The 13,549-nt window shown below is 41.6% G+C and overlaps 1 protein-coding gene across 1 annotated transcript in view; it reads left to right on the top strand.

The window, feature by feature from the left end:
- The first annotated feature begins 4,987 nt into the window (after positions 1-4,987).
- Positions 4,988-13,549, top strand: part of LOC137887035 (dedicator of cytokinesis protein 3-like) — a 39,293-nt gene continuing 30,731 nt past the window's right edge. Inside the window, 8 exon segments of the mRNA XM_068729809.1 lie at positions 4,988-5,069; positions 6,637-6,785; positions 9,454-9,538; positions 10,895-10,936; positions 12,571-12,725; positions 12,903-12,984; positions 13,354-13,414; positions 13,517-13,548. Of these exon segments, the coding sequence (XP_068585910.1) occupies positions 6,676-6,785; positions 9,454-9,538; positions 10,895-10,936; positions 12,571-12,725; positions 12,903-12,984; positions 13,354-13,414; positions 13,517-13,548 (567 nt within the window). The 5' untranslated portion in view covers positions 4,988-5,069; positions 6,637-6,675.

The raw sequence follows: 13,549 nt of genomic DNA, 5'->3' as shown, positions 1-13,549 counted from the left end.
TATCTGTGTGTGTGTGTTTGTGGCCAACAAATGAAGCTAACACACTGAGACGTGTCCACCGCATCCTCTAAAGGACAGGTAGCCATGTTTAAATCATGTTTAAATCATGTTTATATCGTTTTGTTGAGGCTGTTGTTTGGATTTCAAATTGACAAACGACCATCGGCAGCAGCACCGCTAAGCTAGGCTAGGCTAGTCCAAGCTAGCGCTGTCAACATGAGTGGAATATATACATTTTAAAACCAGGTTTTATATATATATATATATATATATATATATATATATATATATATATATATATATATATATATATATATATATATATATATTATAGCTATTGTGTTAAAGGCAATGTTTTAACACCAGAGACCGGCATACACACTGACATTTAAAGTAACTGTTACAATTGGATTTAATATGGTAAAAAAAACAAGGCTGGTGCACGTCTCTTATACCGTGATCAGTACTGCGTTGTGTACCTTAATACTTTCCATTGTACCTTAATACTTTCCATTGTACCTTCATACTTTCCATTGTACCTTAATACTTTCCATTGTACCTTAATACTTTCCATTGTGAGGTGTTCTGATGTGGCTCTGCCCTTCTTTTAGGTTGGTACAGAGGCTTCTCCACCAAGAAGCCTTCTATCAAGGTAATTATAACACATTGTGGTTTGACATTGTGTCTACACAATATTTACTATTTGCTTTGTAAATAAAACCTCTACTGTATTTAATAATGCAACAGACCCAGTATTAATGGAGGTAAACTAAGATGTTATTGAACACATGGAGAGCCAGTGGTTTCCTTGTAGCAGGTTTGATCAGAGACGTACTCATATTCACATATTTGTGAATGATGATGTGATGTGAGATGTGTGCATCCCAGAAATAACTCCGTCTAGACAACACAGAGCTTAGCGACTGATTAACTCATTGAATAGAGCTTTGATTTGACACAAATAGAAATCTCCTGACCTGTATTTCCAGATGTGCTTTCATAAAAATACTGTTTTAACCAAGTTTAAAGCACAACATGTAGTGTGTTAATGTGCCAACCTCAAGATGTTATTCACAAAAATAATAAATAAATAAAAATTACACAGCAAATACAATAATAAGAAAAAGATCAAATTAAAAAGTATGTGCATTGAATCACATGCACACCGGCTCTATCATTTCTTTTATTATGCAGAGCATCATGGTGTTGTTTCACCAATGTGAGGAAGTCTTTGTTTTTCTTTCAGCCAGCAGATGGTGCACTTAGAGATCTGAAAATCAGTAATTTTTTACCAAAAATGCTATTTAAAAAAAGATACATTAAAATTACAATTTAGTTCTAATCCGTAACATTAAATAAAACGTTTTCTTCAGTGACTTCTGCAGGCGAGATGCAGCACACACTCGTACATCTTTGATCTAGGCAGAAAGGAAGTTAAGGTGGAGGGAAGGATGGAGACATTGAATCCAAACCTCTCACTTAACCGTCTGTGCATGCAGCATCATTTTGATGAATCTGGCTCAGTAAGAAGAGAGACCGTAGGTGCAGAACTCCGAATTATACAACACCATCACCGCTGACAGAGATCAATACTCTGCACTGCAGTAAGTGGTTATTATATACGACTGACAAATCTGCTTCCCATGGGATTGATTGTTCAGTAAAGACTGTTTATGAGAGACTCCGTTCCTGATAACCTGTAGCGGAGCTGGAGAGTCATTAAATCGTGTTGGAAGGTTTGCATATCCATGTCGGCAAACAGTAGTATCGTCAGAAACACGAATAGCAGACGTATTATTAGAAACATGAGAGCAGGTAATCTTTTTCTATTTCGTAGGTCCGCTCTGCTTTAAACTGAAATGTCAAAAAAACCTTGAGTGTTATGTGATGCTGCTGTAACGTTTTCAAAGAAAGCACAAAAGCTGTCCAGTCCTGGTAAATGTAGGTGTTAGTGGCTACATGCTGTCCTTCTCTACTCTCATCAGCTATTTACAGTTCTCACTAACACCCCTCCATTTTGTTATGTACTCTGCTGCCCACATTCAGTCGCCCCCGTACTCTCTCGGTGCTGAGAGGAATTAGTTGTGCTCACTGTGGCCAATTCTCCACATCTGGCAGATTAGAATGAGAAAGATGAACTGCAAGGGTGGCAGTTGGCGCCACGCGGCCTCTCGTGGCCTTCCCCCTGCTAAGCCAAGCCACAAAAGGCCTCCTGCAAAAGGCCTCCTGCAAAATGTCAGCACACAGCAAAGCCGACATTGTCAAAACACGTATAAAGGAAGCGTGATCTTGCATTTTCTTCAGCACATAATGTGTCGCCAGCAGAACTGTATATTCTCCACTCAAGACAGTCAAGGTTTTTTTTCTACCTACTAACACAAACACAATACTGAACATGTTGGTTACATGTAGCGGGAGAGTAAAGAACGAGATCCTGTCCTGCTCAGTAACGTCTCTGCTGCTTCCTCTCTGTCCACAGGGGATTTTCCCAGTCAGCTATGTCCACTTGAAGAAATCCACAGTGACCAACAGAGGGTAAGTTGTATGATGAAGTGTTCTTATTTGAGATTGCACAGCATCATAATTGACCCTTGGATAAGCCCCGCCCCTCCCGCTGCCCCTCCGTCAAGCTGTCAGAGCCTCGTTACCATGGAGCCCACACTGTCACTAACTGAAGAAATAAACGAAAAAAGTGATTTCAGAGAGAAGGAGACCGAAGGGTCTACAATATGTGTTTGAAGGAAATATCCATGTTGAAAACATGTTTTAAAGATAAAGATAGAAGCTAAAGCTAAACGTGAACCATCACATCACCTGGACCTCCAGACAGAAGACAATGAAATGTAGGAACAACACTGTTCCTGTGAAGCTGGCTAGGACTCTATTCACTGTTAAGTCATTAACATGCATTCAGTATACCCTCAGTAGCACCATTGAAGTGCTAATGCTAATTAATGATGTGCTAACGTACCCTGCTAATGTTAACTGGTAACGAGTATCACTATCACACAACGTTTAAACACGATGAGCTCCGAATCCACTAAACCAGCCTGAACACGAAGACAATGTGAAGCGATTTAATGAGATTTAATATATATCCAACATACAATGATAAAACTAAAAAGTTTGCCAGACTAGCAAATAATTATCCATCCGTGCCCAGATATGCTGTATAGAACTGACACACGTAACATTAGGCATTAGAGTGTCAGGATCCCACAGCTTCCCCGTTCTTCCTGCTGATTCCTCACGTCTTATTGCCCGTTTCCTCAGTTTTTGGGTTTTATAAAAACTTAGTTCTGGGTTCTTTACCCTGTTGGTAGTGAATCCCACTACACAGCAGCTTTGAGACATTTTTCTGTTGTTTGCATGCAGACGAAAGTGATAAGGAGGCACCTTCACACTAAACAAAGTCAATGGACAGCGATGAATTGTTTTTCCCTCCGGTGTGGTCTCTATGTGAAAGCACCTACAACCAGTCTCTGTCACACTAAGATCAGAGTGAAGGAACACCTTGCAAATATGCAGGGAACGTTCCATTATCTGGATGTATTATTAAGTAAACACAGCAAGCAAGCGAGTTGAATTTATTGCATACGCAACAACATCAGCAGTGGTTTCTCTTTACAGATCCGTGGCTGGCTTTATTGAGACATATTGAAGGGTGAGATGAGCAATGATGATGAAACCATTTAGTTTATTCTTTACTGGTCAGGAGCTCTGCTTCACTCATCTCACAGGCAGTCTGATACAGATTCATCAAATGTCAGAGCATGACGATCTGTGACGATCCAATCTTCAAGACAATTACCACCGGACAGCTGCTGACATGCACGCACACACACACACACACACACACACACACACACACACACACACACACACACACACACACACACACTCTCTCTAAAACACACACTCACACACACACACACACACACACACACACACACACACACACACACACTCTCTCTAAAACACACACTCACACACACACACACACACACACACACACACACACACTCTCTCTCTAAAACACACACACACGTGCACACAGTGGCGGTCATCTACAGTTCCCGTCACAATAGCCGTCCATGGCTGTAGAGGCCAGAATAAAGGCGAAGACAAAACCCGTCAGCAGAGCTCTTCATCAGCCGGAGCTCATGATGTTAACTCTCAGACTGAGAGCTGTGGCTCAGTGTGGGTTGGGAGTTTTGCTGTTATGTCACCACCCTCCAGTTGAGCTATCACATAGCAGGAGGACTCTCGATTGCACTCAAACAATTAAAAGTGCAGACTTGGAAATTGACATTATTATACTTCTGCGCTCCGGGAGTTGCACTTTGGAAAATGTGCTTTGCTGTCTCATGGAGTTAATGAGGTGACACACCTACTGCATATCTATGGTTCTCCCAAAGCATCGCCCTGACTCATTGTGTAATGGATGGAGACGCTTCCATTGTCGCAAAAACAAGGAGCTCAGACGTTATGAAGTCTTTGCAGCACAGGCCAGAGCACAACGTCTCTCAAGAGATCTAACTTTTGCTTTAATGTTTCCCTTTGAGTGTTGTCACAAAGGACACCAAGGTGTTTTTTACTGAGCGCAGACCGTTCAGGCCGTCCAATCCCGCCGCTTCATCACATCCTCGACGTCTAATACTGAGGCACAAGCATCACGTCCGTGTGCACGGCTCACTTCAGCTCTGTCAGATACAAAGTGGCCGTCTTTGTCGAATGAACGGGTTGTTAAATCTTTTAGGGTTTTGTATGTGCTGCAGTGTTCCCCTTGCTCCTGGGATTAGCAACTGTGATGTAATTACTGAATTTCTCATTTTAATCCCTCACACTACTCACTACTGCTACTTGCTGTTATGCGGTACAAAGTAATGCATTACTATCCAGTGCTGATATTTGTGTGTGTGTTCTTGTGTTTACTCACACTCATGTACCTGTTTGTTTGTTTGTGCTGCAGGCTGTGCGAGACTGTGGTGCCCCTCGAGGACCCTATTATCACAGAGACCACCTCCACACTTCAGGAATGGGGGGTCTTGTGGAAGCAGCTCTACGTGGTCAGTAGCACTACATAACAGTTCATCTCACTCATCTTAAGACAAAACACCAAGCAATAAATGTGAGGCTGAATCTTTACCAAGATCTCTAAGGGAGAGAAAAAACAAAAATAAATTGAATCCATTGTTGTGTCATTTGCATGCTCCTGAGGGGGTTTTGGTGGAATAAGCTTTTCCAGTATGTTTCTCCTCCCTGCACCTAATTCAACACCTTCTAACCAGTAAGCATTGTGAATAGAGATACGGCCCAAACATAAAGTGACAGCTCCTTAAGACACCTCCCCGTAGCATTCTGAGTCCCCCACCCCTACATTTTCATATTCTAGATCTATGCAGGAACAGAAGTGGTGGTTGTACACAGTTAATGGCCTACAGACCTGTCGTATGCAATTTCATGCTGTGTCATTCAGTCCCTGATTGATTTAAGCCATGCCTCTCATAGCTTCTGCATCATCTTAAGATCCGGCTCAGCTCGCCACCTTCAGTCCGCCTTTACTCGCCGGGCAAAAGTGATTACTGGGATCCTAAAGCATCCTTAATCCTGCTACGTGTCGAGGGGCAGGCAGCAGTGGTTGGTAGGGTTTTGAGTCGGGAGCTGAGTGGATCCGTTGCAGAGCTGGCAGCGAGTTTTTACATAACCTCTCACTGAGGACTGCTCATGCTCTGAGCAACTGAGGAGCCCGAGGCATTGGTGTGGTGATGTAACTTCCTCTGAAGCTCGACTAATGTGAAGCGCTGATTTGACGGTGCTCGTTTTTGGTGCTCACCCACTGTGTGATATGGGCCGTGTTGCCACAGTTGCCTCCATAATAATGGAATGTAGCATTGGCTGGATGTTGATACATTTCACCTTATTGTTGCCAATTACAATTCATGTTATTACTTCAGGGAGCAATGGCCTAAGCATAACTGTGTATCTGTTATAATGTAGGTAATTAGCCCCGCAGAATAGACACCCGAAAGGCCTCATCAACCCTGACAAAAACCTTTGTTTTCCAGCAGCCTTTGAGAACATGCAGTGTTTATCCTCATTAAATTTACATCGGCATTGTGGTGCCACTTAATCTTTTGCATTTATGTAAACAAACCTGGGCGGTAATGTGGACTTGTCATGCCATTAGGGAGAACAGAAAATGCCTGAATTAAAAGTGTCGTCCTTGGTTTATGAGAAATGGTGATAAAATTCATTACCGTGAGGAGGTCAAAGCGGGCTTGCAGGGGGAATTATTTTTTTTATTTTTGGTTTCATTAACAAAACCGGTGGGCTTTTAAATCTCTGTAGCAACACATAGTTATCCTGCTCAGGCTGGGAGGAGTGGAATGTGATTTCTGTCTTGATTCTACTTTAACTAAATGTAAAATACGTCACCTGAGTCTGATGTCAGAGAACCACCTGCTGACAGACTCTTCTCACTGTCCAGCTTTGTAGTAATAGTTTTACTTTACATTAACAACAGATTAAATCAAGTACGTTCTGGATTTGAATTTCATTGATAGTTACAAAGATGCTGCAGAAGAAGGAGATCACATGTCCTAACTAAAGTCTTTTTTTTGGCTGCTTCAATAGAAACACAAGGTGGATCTGTTCCATAAGTTGCGTCATGTGATGAACGAGCTCATCGACCTGCGTCGGCAGCTGATCCAGGGTCACCTCGCCCAGGACCAGACCCGTGAGATCAAGCGGCACATCACCGTGCGGCTTGACTGGGGCAATGAGTGAGTTACCCTTGCACTGAGTGCATTGCGTCCAGATTGGCTCCCAAAGAATACAATGTTCCTTTGGCACTGGAGAGATCTACAACACTGGATGAGTGGGTGCGAAATAGCATCCTCTATGATGTCATTTTATGGTCATTTAGCAGATGAGTGAATCTCAAGCAGCTTAAAGTCAACGCACATCCTCCCTGGAGGAACTGTAAAGTCATATTCTAACTGTTCACTCCCTCCAACTGAGCTGTGACTGGCATCCATAACAGAGATAAAGATGAGGCTGAGGAGGGGCCGTCTGTCAGTTTAGTGTAATATTCATTGCACATAAAGGAACACAGAAATGTACTTGAACTATATGTATTAATGTAAAACCCCTCATAAGTAGAGTCTGTACATTCACTGTATTTTGTTCACCATGCATGTTGAAGCTCTGTAGTGCACACTGACCTGAGAGCTGTAGTGATCTAATTTCATGGTCAAGAGATCACAGCAGCACTGATAGAACTCTACAGATAGAGATACAGCAGCACTGATAGAACTCTACAGATAGAGATACATCAGCACTGATGGAACTCTACAGATAGAGATACAGCAGCACTGATAGAACTCTACAGATAGAGATACAACAGCACTGATAGAACTCTACAGATAGAGATACATCAGCACTGATAGAACTCCACAGATAGAGATACATCAGCACTGATAGAACTCTACAGATAGAGATACAGCAGCACTGATTAGAACTCTACAGATAGAGATACAGCAGCACTGATAGAACTCTACAGATAGAGATACAGCAGCACTGATAGAACTCTACAGATAGAGATACATCAGCACTGATATAACTCTACAGATAGAGATACAGCAGCACTGATAGAACTCCACAGATAGAGATACATCAGCACTGATAGAACTCTACAGATAGAGATACAACAGCACTGATAGAACTCTACAGATAGAGATACATCAGCACTGATAGAACTCTACAGATAGAGATACATCAGCACTGATAGAACTCTACAGATAGAGATACAACAGCACTGATAGAACTCTACAGATAGAGATACATCAGCACTGATAGAACTCCACAGATAGAGATACAGCAGCACTGATAGAACTCTATAGATAGAGATACATCAGCACTGATAGAACTCTACAGATAGAGATACATCAGCACTGATATAACTCTACAGATAGAGATACATCAGCACTGATAGAACTCTACAGATAGAGATACAGCAGCACTGATAGAACTCTACAGATAGAGATACATCAGCACTGATAGAACTCCACAGTTAGAGATACAGCAGCATGAAGCAGAGGTGTGAGGAGACATTCACTCCAGCGCTGAAGGTGTATTGGATGTGATGGTTCTGCCGTCTGTTTGAATATAGAAGTCCTGGAGTGAACTGATACAGAATAGAGTTCATATGAACATTCGTTTAAGTTGAAACACTTCTCTTGTGTATTTGTATTTTTACATTCTATCTTTACTCCACTACATTTACTTCTAATGTCAATACTGGATCTCGTTACGTTCTTCTGACAGATCATTATTTTGCACATCAAGTTTCTTTCGAGGGGGAAAACTGCGTTACATTAATACATTAATACATTAATAATAATGATAGTAATTTCATGAGGCATTGGTTTAAACCAATTAACAATATATTATGATAATAACAAATGTGCTCATTATGCAGAATGGCCCCTTTTAGTATTATATATACATGACATCATTAATTATTGAAGTGATGCATTCATATATTAATATTAGTGTTTTAATGTTGCAATAAGCTACATTTAACGACTTTAAATACCGTTGGGTTACATTATTACATTACAGTCATTTAGCAGATGCTTTTTACAATTCAGTATCTAACTACACACCGTAGGCACAGCTACGGGAGACATTTTGGGGTTAAGTGTCTTGCTCATGAAACTAGCAGAGCCGGGGATCGAACCGCCGACCCTTTGATTGAAAGGCGGCCCCTGCTCTCCACTTATCCACAGTCACCCGGTGACCTGCAACAGTTCATGATGTTTGACAGTATTGAGAAGAAGTCCTGTGATTTGTATGTGAAATCTTTAAACAAACGTTGAACGATCTGAGAAATGACCACTTAATCGTGGCCCTGAGCAGTTTCCAGGCAACGAGCGGAGACGACAGGAAGTTACTGTGCTTAGCCAAGAGATCGTCTGGCACGTTAAACCACCAGGAAAACAGCAAACAGACACTTTTACACTCAAGTTTTTGTGCAAATTAAACAAACAACATATAATGTGTGAATTTGTGAGCTTTAGAGGTGTCGGTAGGCACATTTTGCCACTTTCAGGCAGAGCCAGGTTAGCTGCGTCATCCTGTTCCCAGTCTTTGTGCTAAGCTAAGCTGGCCGGTTCTTATTTACAGCACAAACATATATCTAACTTCATCTAACCCTCAATAAATACATTTCCCCGAAATGTCAAACTATTCCTTTGATATGCAATCTAGTAACTATAACTGTTTGATAAATGTAGTAAAGTAAAAGCACAATATTCCACATATTAAATATTTTAGCATGTGACATTAATACTATTATTAGACCTAAGTACAGTAAATGTACAAAACGATGTATAAAAGGATGTCTTTTTTTGTCTTCTTTGTTAAACCTCCTAATCCTTCTTTCTCCAGGCACCTCGGCTTAGACCTTGTTCCCAGAAAAGAGTTTGAGATGGTGGATCCAGATCAGATCAGCATATCAGAGCTGCACAAACTGGTATGTTGAGCGTGAATATTCTTCAGCCGATGCATGCTGTACAAACTCACCTCGTGAATTATTGAATACAATAAATTAATAAAGTAAATGTGCATTCCATGGCGGATAAAAATGGAATTAAATTCTGCTGCATGCATATATGAACTACATATATCTATTGCGTTGACTCAAACGATGCTGTCTTCACACACTATGAGCTTTCTTTTTATTACTGCATCGCCTGGTTTTACATATAAGAATGTGTTGTTGTATGTGTAGGGATGTGTGAATGTACCGATTATCAAATCATCCATAAGAAGGTGACTCACAAGAGAGCGATTCAGCTGTTGGAGCTGCCTCGTGGTGACCTGTTCTTTCTGCTTATCTTACCGCCATATTGAGCGTGTCCTTCTTCGTGCGCACACGTGATGCTCGCAGACATGATGCACAGTTACAGCCCTGGCTGAGGCTTTGGGAAAATACATACAAATCAATTTTTTATTGTTTATTTTTATTTTTAAATAAATTACATATTTTAGTCTTGGTTGCTGTAATCCACCAACCAGACCAGAGACGTATTTCCATAAATACATAATGCCTCAAATGTATTTTGGCTTCATTGACATGGGACTTTCAAATGTATACACACACACGCACACGCACACACACACACACACACACACACACACACACACACACACACACACACACACACACAGGGCGAGAGGAGAATAACTGAAGCAGATCTAATTTTAGAAATATGCGATTACAGCACAGATGTTATGAAATCTAATGTAATGCTGCTGGAGACTGTTATCTGGGAGGGAGATCCTTTCTGGTCAGAAGTTGAAGCTCCATATGCTGATCAAAAACACTCAAAAACGCCTCACAGCCTCCCGTTATCCCGTCACAGTCATTCTCAGCTTTGCGCGCAGAATGTTTGTGCACCGAGTGCTCCGTCCAGAAACAACAGCGTGGCTCTTTCGTGCCAAAAAGCCTCCTGACTCTGTCCATGAAAGTGAGCTTGTTTTTGGCAGGGTGCAAGGGCCTTGGCTCCTCTTCAGGTAGGGGAGTAGAGGAGTTCTTCTTAGGCTGCTGAGCAGAGAGGTGTGTGTGGGCGATACTGGCTTCGTCCTCTCCCACACGCTCACGTTTTGCCTCACATAGGCTCCCTTTCGGCGCTGCAGCAGCAGTGTAGCCGCTCAGCAGCGTACGTAGGTGAAAGTGTTGTCAGATTTTGAGGCATCGACAGAGGCGTCGCTCAGGTGGTGTGTGTCTGAAGCTGCTGCAAGGTATATAAGCTCAATGCTGTGTGGGAAGAGTGTAGAATGGACCGACTGATCTGACATCTTTGCTTTGTACTTCGCTCTCTTTTAGCATGTATCCAGCAGACACTGCGGTCAGCAAAGCACAAACCAGGTATCGTCTTTTCAGAACCTTTCATACTGTGCCAGTCTCTTCATCTCTCATTCTGTATTTCTCTCTGTTCACTCTGGAGCTAATGAAGTCAGGGAGCTCATCCCCTATAGGCCTGGTGATTTACAAATGATGTGTTTTTGTAGGCCAACCCCGGAAGTTAGCATCTCACTGGTTCCCTCTACAAATAAACACTGGGGATTCTTTACCATCTGATTTTAGATTATTACAGAAAATAAGCTCTGTTGAAAACAAGCGTTTATGATACTCGTTAAGATACGCTTAACAAATGAACACCACTTTTAAGATTTTTGAAGTGCGAATACAATCCCCACAAGTAAAAGCTACTGTCAGGCTTTAAAGGAGTTCACCACGGTCACACCAGTGTGAGTACACAACGAGGCTGGAGAGGCAAAATAGTCGGCGTGATGATGTCACGTAAAAGCTTCAAAACTCACCAGAGGGGTATTTGCTGACATATTTTATGTCGTAGAAGAAAACGTTAAAATCTCTTCAGCTTGTGTTAAACACAGACCTTATTTCAGGCTTCCAACCACAAACACATTAGAAAAGCCACTGACTTTGAGACAAGGGAACTGAAAGTGCACTTTAGCTGGTAGGTTAAAAGCCTTTGATAGATCATTAAAACTACAAGGTGTCGCCTCCATAAGAAGCTCACACCAACGCTGAGTGTAAAGGTTGACTCCCCCTGGGACCACATGTGCCCCAAAATGTTTCACAAATGCTGCTGTAGGGCTCTGTAGATAGTTGTGTCTTCTGATTTTCATTTGTGTGAAAACACCAGTTTCAAGCATTTTGAATCCATTCAGGGATGTAGTATTTCTTTAATATTCTTTCCTAGTATTTCATGTAGTCAGTGGATCTTCAATAAGATCACATTTATTGATATAATGCCTTTAAACAATAGTTGTCTGTCCATTAAATAGGAAGCTACCACCAGAAGTTAGTTAGCTTAGCACAAAGACTAGAAACACAGAAAAGCTAGCGTGGCTCTGTTTGAGGGTGACAAAATATTATTATATTATATATAATTATCCTCCTGTTAAACAGCAATGTGTCGTTTGAACACTTTGATTTCTGAAAACTGCTTCCTCCTTCATTTAACAATAAACAAGTATTTAATTAACTGTCATCTTTGTCATTTAAACAATAGACCCAATATTAGTCCAACAATAAAGCTAATTTATATGGCACTAAATTAAGGATCACATTTTTTTTAAATGGTAGTCGTACCGCATATTGCGATCTGTAGAGGGACCCTGAAGACTGAGCTGCACATAATCACTGAAAGCTTAGTTAAAGTTGTCATACATCATATGAATACAGAATGAAAGCGCCCTCCTCTCCACATCCTCTAACAACAAATACAGACCCTCCAGAGCTGCAGCAGCATTCATTCATCACTTCTTGTTCTGTGCATGTCTACTCAGTCTACTGTAAATAGCACGTACATGTGACAGGAAGAAATACTCTGTAGAGCATTTATCAATGCATTATTCACCTCTTACAGTACCCCCATTGATCTGTTCAATAAGCGTCTCCATACACAGAGTGGCAGGTATTTGGCCTGGCTCGCAGCACCGACCCGTCTAGTCACTTTCCTCTCCGTTTTCCAGGCTGACAGCACGAGACAGCGGCACGGTGACGGTTGCCGTGTCCCCGTGTCGCACCACCTCTTCATCAATCTGAAGAGCTTCACATACAACAGCATCAGCGAGGATGCGGACGTCTTCTTCTCTCTGTACGACACTCGCGAGGCCAAACAGATCAGGTACATGGTGTGGGGGGGGTCTCAGTTCACCCGTAACAATAATCCCACAATGCTGACTGCGTGCATGTAAAGAGCAAGCACGCACAGCATGTCCACACACTGTCTGACCGGCAGATTGGCCGCGGCCTTCTGTGGTTGACAGACACTCTGAAACTGTGAACTCGGTTCTTTTTGCAGCGAGAAGTTCATGGTGAAGCTGAACAAAAACGGAGGACCAAAGAATCCAGAGAAGGTTGATCGTCTGTGCGCTCTCTTCACGGTAACATATTTCCCTCTTGTAGGCATGAATAGACAGACAGAGACGCACTTCCTCCTCAAATGTAAAACATGCAACAAAACAAGGAACATTCATTTCGACAAATTCAACTCACGGATTTCAAAGAGTTTAACGACCTCTCAAAGTTAGAAATACACCGAAGAGAAGGAGACTTGGTATTCGTTTCAAGGCATGTTGAAATGTAATTGTAATACTCAATATATATACTATTATATAACACTTGTAATGTGTTAATATTCATATTAACATTTTTATATTGATGCTTTGGTAACATTGTTTTTTTTTGTTTTTACTTTCATGTCAATAAAGCCACATTAAATTGAATAATCAACCTTTTTTTTCTCTCTTTAGGACCTGAGCAGCAAAGATCTGAAGAGAGACCTGTACATTGTTGCACATGTCATAAGAACTGGTAAATGAAGTACAGTGTCATGCGTTTTTTATTTTGTATACATCAGTGCTTCATCTCAGTGTGATCTCTTATGTTCTCTTCCTCTTTTGTGTTTGTGTCCAGGTCGCATGCTGCTGAACGACTCAAAGAAAGGCC

Source organism: Cebidichthys violaceus, unplaced genomic scaffold (genome assembly GCF_023349555.1).
Source record: "Cebidichthys violaceus isolate CVI_PGR_0920_01 unplaced genomic scaffold, fCebVio1.0.p SCAF_47, whole genome shotgun sequence".
Lineage (NCBI taxonomy): Eukaryota > Metazoa > Chordata > Actinopteri > Perciformes > Stichaeidae > Cebidichthys > Cebidichthys violaceus.
This window is presented reverse-complemented; position numbering and strand designations above follow the sequence as displayed.